The 19404-nt window shown below is 37.7% G+C and overlaps 1 protein-coding gene across 1 annotated transcript in view; it reads left to right on the top strand.

The window, feature by feature from the left end:
- Positions 1-19404, top strand: part of LOC109226782 (translation factor GUF1 homolog, chloroplastic) — a 35230-nt gene that overhangs the window by 9351 nt on the left and 6475 nt on the right. The window contains exons 3-16 of the mRNA XM_019391635.1: positions 4282-4368; positions 5376-5432; positions 5614-5679; positions 7291-7353; positions 7726-7770; positions 7925-8025; positions 8321-8417; positions 13875-13946; positions 15014-15168; positions 15270-15327; positions 15789-15869; positions 15970-16056; positions 18852-18923; positions 19022-19156. Of these exons, the coding sequence (XP_019247180.1) occupies positions 4282-4368; positions 5376-5432; positions 5614-5679; positions 7291-7353; positions 7726-7770; positions 7925-8025; positions 8321-8417; positions 13875-13946; positions 15014-15168; positions 15270-15327; positions 15789-15869; positions 15970-16056; positions 18852-18923; positions 19022-19156 (1176 nt within the window). The remainder of the gene's footprint in view (positions 1-4281; positions 4369-5375; positions 5433-5613; positions 5680-7290; positions 7354-7725; positions 7771-7924; positions 8026-8320; positions 8418-13874; positions 13947-15013; positions 15169-15269; positions 15328-15788; positions 15870-15969; positions 16057-18851; positions 18924-19021; positions 19157-19404) is intronic.

Here is a 19404-nt window from a genome sequence, read left to right on the forward strand (position 1 = left end):
AGTACCAGCCACTTAACCATTTCCTCCAAGATGATAAATTCCCTATCCCAAATAAACTCACTCTTTTCTCCCACTTAGCCAAGGCCAAATATTTTTCCAAGTTTGATTTAAAATCTGAATTTTGGCAATTGGGAATCCACCCTGAAGAAAGACCCAAAACGGGATTTTGCATCCCTGATCATTATTTTCAATGGAAAGTCATGCCCTTCGGGTTGAAAACTGCACCCTCCTTGTTCCAAAAAGCCATGATAAAAATATTCCAGCCCATCCTCCATACCTCTTTAGTTTACGTTGATGACATCCTGTTATTTAGTGATACATTGGAGGAACATGTCAACTTGCTTCGTTAGTTTGAGGCATTGATAACACACTATGGGATCATGCTTTCAGCAAAAAAGATGGTTCTTGCCCAAAAGGAGATTGATTTTCTTGGAATGCATTTTGTCCAAGGTGCATACAGTCCAGGACCACATATATGTCAAGAACTACTCAAATTTCCAGATACCAGCCTTACAACAAAACAGATCCAACAGTTCTTGGGTATAGTAAATTATGTAAGAGATCTTACATTTCATCCCAAATATCTCTACATACATTTCTCCACTCACAGAGATGCTCAAGAAAAATGCTCCATCATGGGGAAAGAAGCAAGATGAAGCAGTCAGGGAAATAAAGGAGATTTCTAAAAATGTCAAGTTCCTCTATATCCCTTCAGACGGTAAGAAGATTCTGCAAACTGATGCCAGTAATGAATATTGGAGTGTTGTTCTATTTAAAGAAAAAGATGGCCAGAGAAAAATATGCGGATATGCCAGCGAAAAATTCAAAGAGGCCGAGCAACAGTACCACTCCACCTTCAAGGAAATCCTTGCAGTAAAGAATGGGATCAAGAAATTCAATTTTTTCCTGATTCACACAGAATTTCTGATAGAAATGGATATGAAGGCCTTCCCAAAGATGATCCAGATAAATGCAAAAATTATTTCCAATCCTCAAATTCTCAGATGAGCCCAATGGTTCTCTCCATACAAGTTTTAAGTCAGGCACCTGAAAGGAAAGGATAATGTTCTTGCAGATTTTCTGTCTCGACCGGAAGAATTCTCAAAGAGATTTTCCCCGGCAAAACTGAAGTTAAAGCAAAAGCTAATCAGCCACCTCTTCATGCTTTCGAATATACCAGGAACAAGTTCATTGAAGCCAACAGATCATCCATCGGAGTTGTTCAACCTCATGGATCACTTTGATCCATCAATTATTATGGAAAGAAGAACTTTTTATGAGCTCCAAGTTTCCGACAACATGGAGGATCCATTCTCAAGCCATATGGGGTCAATCCAGAATATCCGTTTTGCCATATATTCATAGCTCAAGCTAAAGATTTTCCACAAGAACTATTATGGTTTTTCTGCTACCTGTGCCATCAGTACTATATTTTCATGGAATTCAAGTGCAACGTCTTCAAAGATTTTGACAACATTGAACCAGCTCTTAAAGTGTTTTTACTATGGTTCAAGCCTAGAAGATATTGGATAAAATGTTTCAATGATTCCTACAAAGCAAAGGTATTCATGTTTCATAGGCTAGTGAAGATTATTAATGGAAAAGTCCAGGCACAAGCAGAAGCGTCATTCTGATGGAAATTTCCCGTGTCCATTTTTTCCATGGAAGAAGAATACAGTGAAGCACAAAGAATTATCTTCCAGCAAAACAGGTGCATCCCGAAAGAAATATGGCCAAAAGATTGGGCAAGTTGGAATTATACCAACACTCATCCTCACTGGGAAAGAGTCCGGGAAGCAGCAAAAGAATATCAAACCCCATAAGAAGTCATTCGAGAAAAGATCACTCACGACATCTCCAGATTAAGGTTGCGGATTACATCTCTCAATCCAAAGGATAAACAACACAGCGAAGAAGAACCGTCAAGTTCCAAGCGTTACTACACTAGGTCTTTGAAAAGATGCCTAGAAGACAACCCTAGAATCAATGAAGGATAATTATTTAAATCCCTGCTAATCCCACCATAATCCTACATTACCTACCAAAAAACACTCAAAAATCTTCTATCCATGCCAAGACAAATTTCCACATCTTTCCATACTATCCGGGCCCCACTTCCACTTGCTTTCACATGCTTCGTCACATGCAACACCCTACTTTCACATGCCGTCACATGCTCCCGTATACTTTCATATGTTATACCATGTATATTCACCCCTTTCACATGTTTTCAGGAGCTTTTTAGTTGTTTTGACTAAAGTCCTTCACATGCCAAGAAGGAACCACTTGTAGATAAGTTTGCCATGTAAGATATGTTTATTTTATAATGTAAGTTTGTCTTGTATTAACCTCCTAGTCCTATATAAAGGAGGCCTTGTAGTAGTTGTAAGATGATCTTGTAACCTTTGTAAATCTTTTGTGATATATTACATATGAGTGCCTTTTAAATTTCCCTCTGTTCTTTCTTTCGAATGGATGGAAAGGCCGGTCCATGTATGAAAATAGAGTAAGAATACTCTAAGAAAGTTAGCTTGTTGTAGTACGAAAGTTCTGAGTTATAAACAGCTAACGTTGGTTATAGTACAAAAGTTTTCTGAGTTGTGTAGCTTGGCAAGCCGTCCCTTATGGGTTGATGAAGCCAGTCTCTTTGTAGGAAAACTTTTGCGACTATAAGCAAATTAACTGTTTGTGTAGCTTGGCAAACCGTCCCTAATGGGTTGTTGAAGCCATCCCCTTTGTAGGGGAACTTTCATATCAATGATTTAGTTTGCTTTCTTGGAGTCTCTTGCTATTAAATATTTGGATAAAATGGAGCGGAATCGATAGTGACGATTCATATTGCCAACTCCAGTAGCTTGGGATAGAGACATAGTAGTAGTTGGTTTCTTTGATCTCTAATAAAATGGACTGGCTTCAAAAGGATTTCTTGCGGGATGGATGTGGGGGAAAGCAAATGGTCTTATATTAAAGGAGGAAGCCTGCATTATTCGCTTGCATGTGGCTGTTAGGTTTGTTTCTTGAGAATTGTGTCAATGAGAAATGCTACCGTTGAGAGAGATAAGTGGATGCAGTATACACGAAAGGGGGTGAGGAACAAACCAAAATCTTTGGGTCGTGTGGAGTAATGTTGTGGAGACATATGAGATGATATTTATGGACACATTGAATTCGAAGTGGGGAGATAGCACTAGTGTATGTTTTTGGAGAGAAGATAGGGGCGAGACCTTTGTATGATGGGCTACAGTAATATCACTTCCCAAAAAAAATAAAAAATAATCATGGTTAGGATATCAAGGGTACCGGAAGCGAAAACTGTCTAGGACCTTCATTTAGGAGAAACTCGCAACACTAGAAGGTTGAGTTTTAGAGTTTGGCGTGAACTTTATACTGGCAAAATATCTTAGGTGGTGTTTGTTTCTGGATATCTTTTTCCAGTTTTTGCCACTAGTAAAAAGTTTTTCAGTTTTTGCAAAAAATGTAAACTTTTCTTTGATGGTATTTGGTCGGAAAAATATTTTCGGAAATCGAAAAGTTATTTCGAAAAAAATTTCAACGCTTTTTGAAAGTCCATCTATATGGGAGGGATAGAGAGATGGTCTCTTCGTAATAAGATTATGCTATCGAAGTTCTACGAGAAGAGAAGGAAGGGACATCCTAATTATTCAGTGTGAATTCCAAGAGCACCTATGTTTCTTTGCATGGCTAGCAGCAGGCGAGGCTGTCCTGATGCCGGAGAACTTGGGGAAAAGCAAGTATACATCTGGGTGTTTCATGTGCAAGAAGGAATGTGGGGATATCATTTTCTACTCCACTTCCCAGTTGCAGATGGGCTATGATTCCTAGTTTGGAAGATGGGTGGAGTTGAGGGGGTAATGCCTACCAACACAAAGGAAATTCTAAAAGGATGGTAAGTCTGGAGGAAAAGCAATGAAGTGTAGCACGGGAGGTAGCCCATGTGGTGCTATTGTTGATTGTGCAGAGACAAAACATTTGAATGGGTTGAAATACTTTGTTCACTTAACAGTAACATTCTTGTCTTTTGTGAATTTTTGGAGCACCCATGTGATACCAGTTAGCATTAAGTCTCTCGCAGTTCCTGCAAAATGTATTGTAACCTTCACTACTTTAGCCTATTCACTTTTGCTCGAGGAAGAAAGCAATGTTGAGCATAGCTCTTATTTGCAGTCTGTGTTTCGAGGAAGTTTTATATGCTTTCGAAACCTTTCTTTGTCTCAGTATTGATCATTCTGATGAGGAAATTCATGTAACTTTTTGTTGCAGGCTGCTCGAATGCGTTTCGTTTATGAAAATGAGCCATATTGCCTCAATCTGATTGACACTCCAGGTCATGTAGATTTCTCATATGAGGTATGTGGCAGGAATGGTCTTAACATGAAAGTGTTGTGTTAACCCTCAATTTTGGTTGGTTTACAGTATACCAACCATCCTGATCTTATAACGTAGAGCTCTGTATGCATATGGTTGTTGTTTTCATGGTTTATATTCCAGGATAAGTGGGCAAGATGTTAATTTTGTCAAAAAAGCAAGGAATTTGTGTTGCATTCATGTGAAATTTCTGAACATGTGGAATGAATGCATCGGCATCTCATATTGAAGACTTCATGTCACAAAGCTGTATTTGGCCATAACTTGAACAATTTCATATTTTATATAACAATTTCTTTTGGTTTGGGTGATTAATTTCTCATCAAGGGTATTGTAAGTTGTTTTCGCCATAACATATGTCACTTATTAGTGGTTGTTGCTAATTTGGCCCATTCGAAAAGATTCAACTAAAGCAAAAGAGATTGGAGAAGTTAAGCCTACTATGATGTACAGCTCTTATTGATTGAAGGCGATTGGAGACCAACAATTTGATACTGCTTTAGCATTTATCTAATATAAGATAAAATGTCCTCCAAATCCTTACTTGGTCACATAATTCGATATATGCCTGATCTTTTCTTAAAATTTCATTTTTGAGTTGGGTGGTAGGGGGTGATCGAGTGAGTTTGGGTCCAAATATACGTTGGTCCGACTGTAAAATACGCCACTCCTTGGCGATTCTTATAATTTGGATTTGGAAATGTTCAAATATATACAAGCTTTATTGACATGACCTGTTGGCTATTAAAATTGGTATTGGATATGTAAAATTATGCAGTTTTACTTAGATATAGCTGTTTGTTTTCTAGTGACTATTCAAGCACTAACTTACTGTAATCACCCAATATGCTATAAATTAGCAGACCAAAGTCACCAAAATGCACAATGCATTCATAGTGTGGCGAAGGTGGTTTATTTGTAGAATTATTTCCTGTGAAACACTAAACAGATTTCCATTTTATGCCATATTAATTCTTCATTAATATCAGGTCTCTCGGTCTCTTGCTGCCTGCGAAGGTGCACTGCTTGTTGTTGATGCATCCCAGGTTTAAAGACATTTACCTCCTGTATATTTCAGAATATATTCGTAAAATACATGTAACGATTCTAAGTTGCAGTTCTAATTAGTTGATATGACAATGAATATGAACTGTCATATTTTATGCCTATTACAATAGATGGAGTTTTTTGCAGTGTCCGATTTTGAATTGAGTTCTTATGTTATAGGGTGTAGAGGCGCAAACACTGGCTAATGTGTATTTAGCATTGGAAAACAATCTTGAGATCATTCCGGTACGTTTGTTGGAATGCTACTGTGTATCATTGGTATATTCATGAATTACATACTAAGCGCATAATTATATCAGACATTTCAACTTTGGCAAATATCAACAGCTCTTTTCTGGTGTTACAAGATGTTCTTATTTTATTAGTTTAAAGCAATTCCTGATGATTTTGACATCTGATAGGTTATAGCGTCCTCTTTCTAAAATGATCTATGTTTTTGAAAATTTTGAAATTGGCTTAATTTATGCTTTCAAAACTATTGAAAGTCGAGAGAAATTACGATGTTATATATTAAAATGTGTCTGCATTCACTACATGCCTAAGTTTATTGAACTTGAGTAGAGAATCTTAGGAAGAAAGTTCCGTAGGATATACTATATTCAGTTTGTAGGAATTAATTACTTACCTTATTGTACATATACTAAGAATTGATTTTTGAGGTTCACGAAGAATTTTCACGACTGGCAAATGGCAGAATTTCGAAACCTAGTCGGTTTGCTTAACAAACATGGAACACCACAGGATAACTACAATGTATGGAGGTGGAGGGCGGGGAACAATGGAGTGTTTTCTGCTAAGTCATACTATGAGTAGCTCCTGGTTATGGAGGAGGTTGAATTTCCACATAGATCTAGTTGGATCCCTAAGGTACCAAGAAAAGTGTGCTCCTTCACTTGTTTAGCAACAGGAGGGGTGATAATGATGGCCAAATCTGAGGAAGAGGAAGGTTACATACAATAGTTGGTGCTTCATGTATAGGTGCTCGGTTGAAGATGTTGACTATCTCCTCCTTGGTTGTCGGGTAGCCTCGAGATTATGGTGGGAAATCCTGTGTTGGTCTGGAATATCTTGGGTGAAGCCAGGCACTGTGAAGAGCTAATGTTCAATTGGAATTGTGGTCGGAGAATGGGAAGATGTAGGGCATGGACTGTTGCTCCACTAGCACTTATGTGGGTTGTTTGGAGAGAGAAATATGAGAGCTTTTGAAAATATAGAGTTGAACTTTGTACAATTGAGGAATAGCCTCTTATTCCTTATTTTCTCTTGGTGCACCCATGAGGTTCCTTTATGTATAGAAGATTGGGTTTGTTCGTAGAAGATCATATCTTTTTGTAGGTTTTCTACTTTTTGGTATACTCACTATATATGAGCATTTTTGTGCCCAAACATATGACATTAAGTTAGTACTTTATCAACAACAAAAAAACGTATACTAAGAATCTTATATAAGGAGCCCCTCTTGTATATAATCAACAAGCAAATTCCTTACGAGCTTTTTCTCTTTTCTTTGCTCTCCTTTTACATGTCACTGGAGCTTCTAATTGCTATTGTCCGTGAAAGGTTCCTAAGGGGTTTATAATGCCCTGCGCCACTCTATCCATTGCCTTAAGGTTTTAGGTTGGGTGCACAGATTCTTTCAAAGCTATGACGCACTAGTTTACTGTTTTTTTTTTATTGTGCTCTATATCATGCTAGGGATGCAGGAGCATTTTTGCTCTTGTCATTTCTCTATCAGTCATGATGCCCTAGCCTTTTGTCATCATTGTCTTCAAATCATGTTGTTTCATATTTATTGATTATGTATTTGCTGACAAGAGTGATGATTCTTCTCTTCAGGTTTTGAACAAGATTGATCTTCCGGGGGCTGAGCCAAGTCGTGTTGCTCAAGAGATAGAAGAGGTTGGTTTGTTGAGATCAATACAGTTAGGAATTTTCTATCTGTTAGAGGTATAGCTACTATTAGTGGTGCCATTGTGATTGTCTGCAACATTAATGAATAAGCTATGGCTATTATTCCTGCTATGGCTTTTGTTGTCATTCTCACTATTACTAATGCTGTTGTGACCAGTATTACTTTCTTTATATGATTTTTGCAAATTTTCTCTAAGGTTAGATGATCACTAAAACTCCTTTATTGATAAGTCATGTTTTTACATGCTGTGGTGTCAATGGTTTGCCGTATAGCTGTCTGGATATGAATGAAGGAAAAAGATACTTGAAGCTTCTGTAACTTCACAATTAACCATAGAATCAACTCATCTTGTTGTATAGATTGTTGGCCTGGACTGTAGCAATGCAATACACGCCTCAGCAAAGGTAATTTCTTTTATAATTCTCATTTTCCATTCTTTCTGTTCAAAGAATACATGACAGATTATACTTTTAACCAAATAGAAGAAAATGTGAAGTAGTGGTTGAATAAATGAGCCTACTACATCTTGCGGAATTTGATGTGTGTTTTCCTCATTAGGAAGGAATAGGTATTACGGAAATTCTAAACGCGATTGTTCAGAAGATTCCACCACCAGGTGATACTGCTGGAAGGCCTCTGAGGGCTCTTATATTTGACAGGTTTATCTGATTGACAGCCCTTTGAATATATTCGTGTTAGTTCTACTATCTACAGATGTTTGAAAGCTTATGCATGGAAATACTCATTGGAAATTTGATCCAATATCAAGAAATTGGTTACTAATCTCAATATTACTGATGTTATCTATTTTTACTTTTGAAAATGTTACACATATTAGCAAGAGAAATACCAACGTTATGAAAGTAATTTAAAAGCTGCGAACATGCATTGATGAAAAACCTGGGATAGCACATCATAACTAACTGAAATTGTTCCCTTTATCTCTTTATGCAGTTATTATGATCCATATCGGGGTGTTATTGTCTATTTTCGAGTCATTGATGGGACTATTAAAAAAGGTGATAGAGTGCTTTTTATGGCCAGTGGGAAGGTATGGTTTCTTAATCATATACTTTACCTTTTCTTTTGTCCCAGTAATTGTTTGGAAAATCATCATCTAGCATTCCGTGATATAGTTGCTGATTCTAGGTGCTCTATTGTTGAGAATAATAGTGTGTACTTTTTGTTACGAAAAGTAACGTACCTTATTTGTTGCCCGAAGGAGAATGACAAGGACAANTTTCATTGTTTCTTGAGCCGAGGGTCTATCGGAAACAGCCTCTCTATCTCTATGAGGTAGGGGTAAGGTCTGCGTACACACTACCCTCCCCAGACCCCATTTATGGGATCAAACTGGGTTTGTTGTTGTTGTTGTTCACATATTTGACTTCCTAAAGATCCTTAAATGTAGTTTATATTGTTAATTGAGTACCAAGCGCGTCATGGACTATGAAGCCAGCAGTTTGTCAAGCAACAAATATTATTCAGTTACCTTCCAAAGCGTGCAGCCCAATGCAGGGCAGTCCAGCCATTAATATCACGGAAGTTAACACTTACTCCAGCATCTAGAATTGGGTGCAAGGCCCACTCGAACCCCAGGACAGCAACCATGTGTATTATCCCTTGTTCTTTCCTGGAGAAGGAATAACCCATTTGGTTATTTTGTACTTGCAATTTGGATGAAAGCCACTGCTGCAACTTGTCCTTCAAAAGCTCTTGAAGAAGCCAATCAACGGTTACCATTGATGTTGAAGTTCCAAATAAAAGAGATTCAATAACTTGGCTCCATGAATCTTCGCTCGCCTTGGAGTTTTCCAAGATATCATTGCTTGATCCAGAACCATCTCCTTTCTGCACTGATGAGTCAGACAGAAGCATCTGTACAAATCTGACAAGGTGCAACAGTTCCTCTGAACTCTTACAAGCTCCTCCTACTTCAGCTAAATTATTTTGACCATGATCCTCAAACTTAGCCCGGTATTCAAACTCCCTTACTTCACTGCACGATACCCTATTGCCAGTAGTAACACAGAGTGTGACTTTACCTGGCAAGTGAGGAGGCGCCTGGCAACGGATGGCACCTTCCTTGATGATCTGAACAGGAACTTCAATATCACCAAACATACAAGTCCATGTGTACTCTGATGGATTGCAGAGAAACGATCCAACTATAATTACCTGCACTAAATAGATGAAGTTCAAGTAACTGGATATTGAAACATCTCAATGAACATATAAATATCATGATATCCTACGATGGAGCATCTGACACTCCAAGATTTTCAGAATATGCCTTCACCAAAAAGCAAACTACAAACATGCCAGATTATTTGATGATGGTGAAAATTCATTTACAATGTTTTAACTCCACAGATGAAGTCAAAGATCACGTAGCATGAGAATGCACATCTCCAAGGTTGGCAAATCATACTTGCTTAGTCGTTGTGAGTTGGTTAGTGGATCTGGTTAAATCATTTTTCCAATTAACCTTTTTTTTTCATTCCGAAGTTTACCCCGGGGTTTTTTTTTTTTTTTTTGGGGGGGGGGGGGGGGGGGGGGAACAAAAATTAGGGGTAGGGGAAGTCGGACTAACGTGTTAGTTGGTTTAGTTCGTTCCGAAACTTCGTAACGGCCTCGTAAGTACCGTGGTACCTAAAGTAGTACCTAAAGTTTAAACTGGTAAACCTAGTAAACCTGGTTAACGTTTCTTTTACCACGTAATAAAACGTTTNTTAACCTAAACGTTCCGTAAAGTACGTAAAAGTATAAGTGTAAAACGAAGGTTACGTGTTTTCGGGACTAGGTGTATATTGGGTTACTTAACGGTGTCGTAGACGGGTAAACTAACCTCCGTTTCCAACCCGTTGTAAACCGGTGTTAGTTTCGTTTACGTTTGGTAACGACGTAAACTAAANGTTCTTATGTTATAGGGTGTAGAGGCGCAAACACTGGCTAATGTGTATTTAGCATTGGAAAACAATCTTGAGATCATTCCGGTACGTTTGTTGGAATGCTACTGTGTATCATTGGTATATTCATGAATTACATACTAAGCGCATAATTATATCAGACATTTCAACTTTGGCAAATATCAACAGCTCTTTTCTGGTGTTACAAGATGTTCTTATTTTATTAGTTTAAAGCAATTCCTGATGATTTTGACATCTGATAGGTTATAGCGTCCTCTTTCTAAAATGATCTATGTTTTTGAAAATTTTGAAATTGGCTTAATTTATGCTTTCAAAACTATTGAAAGTCGAGAGAAATTACGATGTTATATATTAAAATGTGTCTGCATTCACTACATGCCTAAGTTTATTGAACTTGAGTAGAGAATCTTAGGAAGAAAGTTCCGTAGGATATACTATATTCAGTTTGTAGGAATTAATTACTTACCTTATTGTACATATACTAAGAATTGATTTTTGAGGTTCACGAAGAATTTTCACGACTGGCAAATGGCAGAATTTCGAAACCTAGTCGGTTTGCTTAACAAACATGGAACACCACAGGATAACTACAATGTATGGAGGTGGAGGGCGGGGAACAATGGAGTGTTTTCTGCTAAGTCATACTATGAGTAGCTCCTGGTTATGGAGGAGGTTGAATTTCCACATAGATCTAGTTGGATCCCTAAGGTACCAAGAAAAGTGTGCTCCTTCACTTGTTTAGCAACAGGAGGGGTGATAATGATGGCCAAATCTGAGGAAGAGGAAGGTTACATACAATAGTTGGTGCTTCATGTATAGGTGCTCGGTTGAAGATGTTGACTATCTCCTCCTTGGTTGTCGGGTAGCCTCGAGATTATGGTGGGAAATCCTGTGTTGGTCTGGAATATCTTGGGTGAAGCCAGGCACTGTGAAGAGCTAATGTTCAATTGGAATTGTGGTCGGAGAATGGGAAGATGTAGGGCATGGACTGTTGCTCCACTAGCACTTATGTGGGTTGTTTGGAGAGAGAAATATGAGAGCTTTTGAAAATATAGAGTTGAACTTTGTACAATTGAGGAATAGCCTCTTATTCCTTATTTTCTCTTGGTGCACCCATGAGGTTCCTTTATGTATAGAAGATTGGGTTTGTTCGTAGAAGATCATATCTTTTTGTAGGTTTTCTACTTTTTGGTATACTCACTATATATGAGCATTTTTGTGCCCAAACATATGACATTAAGTTAGTACTTTATCAACAACAAAAAAACGTATACTAAGAATCTTATATAAGGAGCCCCTCTTGTATATAATCAACAAGCAAATTCCTTACGAGCTTTTTCTCTTTTCTTTGCTCTCCTTTTACATGTCACTGGAGCTTCTAATTGCTATTGTCCGTGAAAGGTTCCTAAGGGGTTTATAATGCCCTGCGCCACTCTATCCATTGCCTTAAGGTTTTAGGTTGGGTGCACAGATTCTTTCAAAGCTATGACGCACTAGTTTACTGTTTTTTTTTTATTGTGCTCTATATCATGCTAGGGATGCAGGAGCATTTTTGCTCTTGTCATTTCTCTATCAGTCATGATGCCCTAGCCTTTTGTCATCATTGTCTTCAAATCATGTTGTTTCATATTTATTGATTATGTATTTGCTGACAAGAGTGATGATTCTTCTCTTCAGGTTTTGAACAAGATTGATCTTCCGGGGGCTGAGCCAAGTCGTGTTGCTCAAGAGATAGAAGAGGTTGGTTTGTTGAGATCAATACAGTTAGGAATTTTCTATCTGTTAGAGGTATAGCTACTATTAGTGGTGCCATTGTGATTGTCTGCAACATTAATGAATAAGCTATGGCTATTATTCCTGCTATGGCTTTTGTTGTCATTCTCACTATTACTAATGCTGTTGTGACCAGTATTACTTTCTTTATATGATTTTTGCAAATTTTCTCTAAGGTTAGATGATCACTAAAACTCCTTTATTGATAAGTCATGTTTTTACATGCTGTGGTGTCAATGGTTTGCCGTATAGCTGTCTGGATATGAATGAAGGAAAAAGATACTTGAAGCTTCTGTAACTTCACAATTAACCATAGAATCAACTCATCTTGTTGTATAGATTGTTGGCCTGGACTGTAGCAATGCAATACACGCCTCAGCAAAGGTAATTTCTTTTATAATTCTCATTTTCCATTCTTTCTGTTCAAAGAATACATGACAGATTATACTTTTAACCAAATAGAAGAAAATGTGAAGTAGTGGTTGAATAAATGAGCCTACTACATCTTGCGGAATTTGATGTGTGTTTTCCTCATTAGGAAGGAATAGGTATTACGGAAATTCTAAACGCGATTGTTCAGAAGATTCCACCACCAGGTGATACTGCTGGAAGGCCTCTGAGGGCTCTTATATTTGACAGGTTTATCTGATTGACAGCCCTTTGAATATATTCGTGTTAGTTCTACTATCTACAGATGTTTGAAAGCTTATGCATGGAAATACTCATTGGAAATTTGATCCAATATCAAGAAATTGGTTACTAATCTCAATATTACTGATGTTATCTATTTTTACTTTTGAAAATGTTACACATATTAGCAAGAGAAATACCAACGTTATGAAAGTAATTTAAAAGCTGCGAACATGCATTGATGAAAAACCTGGGATAGCACATCATAACTAACTGAAATTGTTCCCTTTATCTCTTTATGCAGTTATTATGATCCATATCGGGGTGTTATTGTCTATTTTCGAGTCATTGATGGGACTATTAAAAAAGGTGATAGAGTGCTTTTTATGGCCAGTGGGAAGGTATGGTTTCTTAATCATATACTTTACCTTTTCTTTTGTCCCAGTAATTGTTTGGAAAATCATCATCTAGCATTCCGTGATATAGTTGCTGATTCTAGGTGCTCTATTGTTGAGAATAATAGTGTGACTTTTTGTTCGAAAAGAAAGACCTTATTTGTTGCCCAAGGAGAATGCAAGGCAAGAATATTACGTGGGCAGTCAACAACTTCAGCCTTTGTGTGTGAAAAACCAATCTTTTAAAGATCATAAGACTTATTGTTCGAAAAGAAAGACCTTATTTGTTGCCCAAGGAGAATGTAAGGCAAGAATATTATGTGGGCAGTCAACAACTTCAGCCTTTGTGTGAAAAATTAATCTTGTAAAGATCATAAGCTTCTGTTCATACAATTAGGGGTTCCATGCTAGATTTACTATTATGTGTTAAAAGAAATCTTTTACCGGAAATAGTATGCTTCAACCCATAGAATTAGGAGTCCATTGCTAGAACCTTCAATATCCCTTGATCTGATAAAATGATGTCATTGACCTCCTGATATCTTAAAAAATTATGCCTATTCTATGTGTTAAATTTTGAAGGCATCTTGTTCGGGAGTGCTGTGCAGATCTCTACTTCAATCCTTCTTTCTTATATACAAGATTTTTTTTCATTATTTACCTATCTACAAGAGATGACCTTCTCAATTTTCTGAATTTTTCTCTTTTCTCTTTTCTCTTATTTGGTTGAGGGATAGATCAAAATACCTGTTGGCTTATTCTTAACTACAACAAATGCAGGATTATTATGCTGATGAATTAGGAGTTTTATCTCCTAACCAGTTGCAAGTTGATCAGTTATACGCCGGAGAGGTAGAATATCTTATCTGACTAATTTAATTCTAATACCTCTCTTCTTATTTATCAGAAGAAAAAAAATCTACCTCTTGTCAAAAGCATAATAAGCAATTATTTACCACTTCTCGTTGAGAGTTCCCAGTCTGCTACATCCTTGATGACCAAGATAGATGGATTTGATTCTACAGTTAATTATTGAGAAATGGCTCAGCAGAGACAATAATACTAGGTGATTTCTTCCCATCTGCCTAAGCCTTGGTGGGCAAAATTACCCAATACTGTGCTAGTGAGAGTAGGGGCGAAGCTATGTTGGTCCAAGGGTGGTCAACTGAACACCCTTCGCCGAAAAATTATACTACGTATAAGGTAAAATATTACTTGTTATTGATTGAAAAATAGACTTTGAACACCCTTGCATAGCCCACTTTTTTTCTTTTTTTTTCTTTTTTTGATAAGGTAAAGGTTTTATTGATAAAAGTACCAAGATGGTACATAAGATTACACCAGGATCACACAACACCTATAATAGCATACTATGCATACTATCAATTACAAGTTGCTTAACACATCCAAAAACTCCATATATTGATCTAGACTTTCAACTAAACATTTCTTACACCAAAAAATAAATTTTGAAGACAAGTATTTTTTATTCTAGCAATGTGATTCCTCTTGTCCTCAAAGCAAACATTGTTCCTTTCTTCCCAGATGGTCCAGAAAATGGCATAGAGGGATGGTCCACCATAGTTGCTTCTGATTCCTTGATAACTTCTGCCCTTGCCGGCTGACCAATAAAGATCTTATGTATTGAATTTTCTGGCTTAGCCACTGAGTGAGAGGTAGCAAGTACCTCGTGGAATAGCCGAGGTGCTTGCAAGCTGGAGCAGACACCGCTTATATAAAAAATTATGAAGAAATCATAGTGTCAAATTATTGCAAATCATGGAAAAATGAAAAATAAACTAATACAACTGATGTGATAAACAACGACAAATTATGATGGGGTACCTTCAGATGTTCATTTAAATAGGTCAATTTGCTTTAAGTGATGAGATTGTAAGGTTTTCAGTTTATCATTTCAGGTGGGCTTTCTTTCAGCTTCCATAAGATCAGTAGCTGATGCTAGGGTGGGTGACACTATAACACACTTCAATAGAAAAGCAGAACAGTCATTACCAGGATACAAGGAGGCTACTCCAATGGTGTTTTGTGGCTTATTCCCAGTTGATGCCGACCAGTATATCTCTATTCTCATACTTTAAATATCTATCTATCTCTCTCTATATATATGAATGCATATAGATTTGCCACTGTAAATGGTTGTCAACATTTCTGCAGGTTTAGTGAGCTTCGTGATGCGTTGGAGAAGTTGCAACTTAATGATGCTGCATTGAAGGTAAAAATAATGCTCGCAATGTAAATACTTGTGGTTTTTCGATGAGTTCCTGAACTTTCTCATTGCAATGCTTTTGAAAACTTGTCAAGCATTATTTTTGTAGTCAGTGTTCAGAATCTTGTGTATCATGTGTCCTTTGTTCTACTCTGGCTTTTATGATATACTCCCCATGTTTCAATTATGTGGCATAGTTTGAACAGACACATAGATTAAGAAAGAAATATTTAGTTGTTCAAATTTATGTGTTTGCATGTAGTCGACCCCATTATAATCCTTTGACCAATATTACTTGATGAATGTGCAGATTATGCATATTTTTGTGTAGTAACCATTTTATCTTCCTTTTATACTTATAATTTGTTAGAAATAACCGGAGATGTGGCAATTATCATGGATATTGTTCATAAACTTTGAAGTTGCAAATTTACATAAGATTTTCTCTCATAATTCCAAATTTGCAGTTTGAGCCAGAGACTTCAAGTGCTATGGGTTTTGGATTTCGATGTGGGTTTTTGGGTCTTCTTCACATGGAAATTGTTCAGGTCAGAATAATGTTCATGTTAACTTCCTGCTAGTAACTTGATTATTTTTCACCCTGACGGCTGTGCTTGTCATGTGCTCTAATATACTTTTGTTTCACAGGAAAGGCTCGAGCGCGAGTACGATTTGTCTCTAATAACTACAGCCCCGAGTGTCGTTTACCGAGTCAATTGCATAGACGGTGAAATTGTAACATCTCTTGTCCTGCACTCAAGCTTTTTATTCTGAGTTCTGCCTCTTTATACAATGAAATTGTCAGAGATTAGCTCTAAATGCTGACTTTTTCAAGGGTATCATAAATGGGATAATGTATTTCTGATGTGGGGAATTGACTGGCATTCTTTAAAATTATATGGCTTTAGACAAACCTGGTGAAATATCTGCTTGCATTCGTAAAACCATAGGATTTTATATTCTCTCTACTTCAGATAGCATAAAAGGAAATATGATAGCTTTTACCAGTAGAGCAACAACAACAACAACAACATACCAGTATTATCCCACACTGTGGGGTCTGGGGAGGGTAGTGTGTACGCAAACCTTATCCCTACCTTGTGAGAATAGAGAGGCTGTTTCCAATAGACCCTCGATTCAGGAAAGCATAAGCACCACATTAATGAAAATATAGACACGAAGGGACAGTACCATATAAAAGCAGAATAAAAACAACAAGATAGTAAGGTGATCAACAATGAAAGAAAATAACGGTTAGTCATAAAAACCTACTACCAACAGAAAGCGAGACTGCGTGCCAATATTACTGTTATGAACACTCTAGACTACCTACTCTACTACCCTTATCCTCGACCTCCATATCTTTCTATCAAGGGTCATGTCCTTAGTCAGCTGAAGCTGCGCCATGTCTTGCCTAATCACCTCTCCCCACCTTTCTTTGGCCTACCTCTACCTCTCCGTAGGCCCTCCAATGTCAACCTCTCACACCTCCTCACCGGGGCATCTCTGCTCCTCCTCCTCACGTGACTAACCCACCCAGGCCGCGCTTCCCGCATCTTGTCCTCAATATGGGCCACACCCACCTTATCGCGAATAACCTCATTTCTGATCCTATCTAACCTGGTGTGCCCGCACATCCATCTCAACATCCTCATCTCTGCTACCTTTATCTTCTGGATATGAGCGATCTTGACTGGCCAACACTCAGCCCCATACAACATCGTAGGTCTGACCACCACTCTGTAGAACTTACCCTTAAGTTTCGGTACCTTCTTGTCACACAAGACAAAACACCGGAAGCGAGTCTCCATTTCATCCATCCCGCCCCAATACGATGTGTTACATCTTCATCAATCTCCCCATCCCCCTGAATAATAGACCCAAGGTACTTAAAACTACCTTTCCTAGGGATGACCTGTGAGTCCAGCCTCACCTCCCCTTCCCCTCCTCGAGTCTCGCCAGTGAACTTACACTCCAAGTATTCTGTCTTGGTCCTGCTCAACTTGAAACCTTTAGATTCTAGGATCTGCCTCCATACGTCTAATTTTGCGTTCACACCGTCTCGTGTCTCGTCAATCAATACAATATTATCTGCTAATAGCATGCACCACGGCACCTCTCCTTGGATGTGGTACGTCAGTACGTCCGTCGTCAGAGCAAACAAAAAAGGGCTGAGTGCCGATCCCTTGATGCAACCCCATCATAACCGGAAAATGGTCTGTGTCCCCACCCACCGTCCTCACTCAGGTCCTTACTTCATCATACATGTCCTTAATCAACCTAACATATGCAACAGGTACACCTTTAGCCTCCAAACATCTCCACAAAATCTCCCTCGAAACTTTATCGTACATCTTTTCTAAGTCAATGAACACCATATGCAAGTCCTTCTTTTTCTCCCTATACTGCTCCATCAATCTCCTAACAAGGTGGATGGCTTCTGTTGTCGAACGCCCCGGCATAAACCCAAACTGGTCTTGGAAATAGACACACTCCTCCTCACCCTTAGCTCTACCACTCTCTCCCAGACTTTCATAGTATGGCTAAGCAGCTTTTACCAGTAGAGCAGTTACAAGAATCTCTTCCTTATTTAACCGCTAGTGAAAGGACTATCAGATTTTTGATGTTGTCCTCTGGAGACAGATAAATGGGTTAATTAATAGAAAAAAATTCTGCTGCTTTAAGCATTCTTTACTCTATGTCTAGTTGCATCCTTTTGCAAATTTATCGTGGTTGTCAGGTTAATGAGCTAGTATTTGTACTTGTTATCTACTAAGAACAGGTTGCTAGGAAGTGTTTAACCCTGGGGTTGATTGTGTCAAGCCATTAATACCCATTGTAGTTTACTGCAGTTGCTAGTATAATTATCCACTTTTAGTTAAATGTGTGATTCCGCGGACCTCCCCATAGGTTAACTGTTCCGTGCTGTTTTTGTCTTTCTTCCAGTGTACTTTCTTTTGACCTTAATATTGTTGCTGTGTAACATCGACTGTCCTGCTGCTTTGTTCTTTCTGTACAAAATATCTATTTGCACCTCACTCCTGACTTAAAGAAAAGAAGAACTACAAATTTAAACAACAAGATAATATCTATCAGGATAACAGTATCATCCTTACTGTTACCATTTTTTTTTAAAATAAAAAAGACAGTATCGTCCTAAAAGCGCCATCAGGATTAACTGATTTCTTTACTAGAATATTTCACTATGCTTCTTGCTCACAAAGTTTTATTTCAAGAATAAAAGACTGATTTCATATTGAGATTGTTTGGGACATACAGGGATACTTTGAGGTCATCACTGTTAGACAAGACTAGAGAGGTTGTATAATTTAATACTTACAAGGGGAACACTAGAAAGAGAGGTCATTCTAATTGACAAAACTTTATCTTTGATAACTCAATGTTACTTTTCATCTTTTAAGTTTTTCATCCTTTGAAGTATTCTATGTTCATCTTCCAGTATTGTAGTTTTTATTGGAGCCCGTCTTTCCATGTTATGGTCTTATATGCATGCATCTGATCTGATCCAGGTTGAGTGTTCAAATCCATCTTTGCTTCCTGAACCTGGAAAAAGACGGTCAATTGAGGAGCCGTTTGTTAAGGTTGCTCTCTGAATTCATGACTATTTTCTAATTTGTCTTTCCTATGCAGTCTCACTTCTAACTAGTTGGACATCTGCCTGTGATTCTTCTCCATGCAGATTGAGCTTCTCACTCCAAAAGATTATATTGGTGCTCTTATGGAACTTGCTCAAGATCGAAGAGGAATATTCAAAGAGATGAAATATATTACCGAGAATAGAGCATCACTCATATACGAATTGCCACTTGCTGAGGTAACTAGTTAACCAGTGCCCTGATGTAGAGCTCTTGTGGATTGGAAAAGGGTTAGGGTACAAAAAATACATGTCTGGAGGATGTAAAATATGGGTGGCTGTCGTTTTGCTTACTAATTGTTTTTTGGTACTTCACAATGTATGTTGTGTATTCATTTTTCTTAAGGATTCCATGTGGAATTTTGTTTTCTTTTGTTTCTTCCTTTTTTTTTGATCAAGTAAGAAATAATATCAATTTTCTTTTCTTT

The sequence above is a fragment of the Nicotiana attenuata genome, chromosome 6 (assembly GCF_001879085.1).
Source record: "Nicotiana attenuata strain UT chromosome 6, NIATTr2, whole genome shotgun sequence".
NCBI lineage: Eukaryota > Viridiplantae > Streptophyta > Magnoliopsida > Solanales > Solanaceae > Nicotiana > Nicotiana attenuata.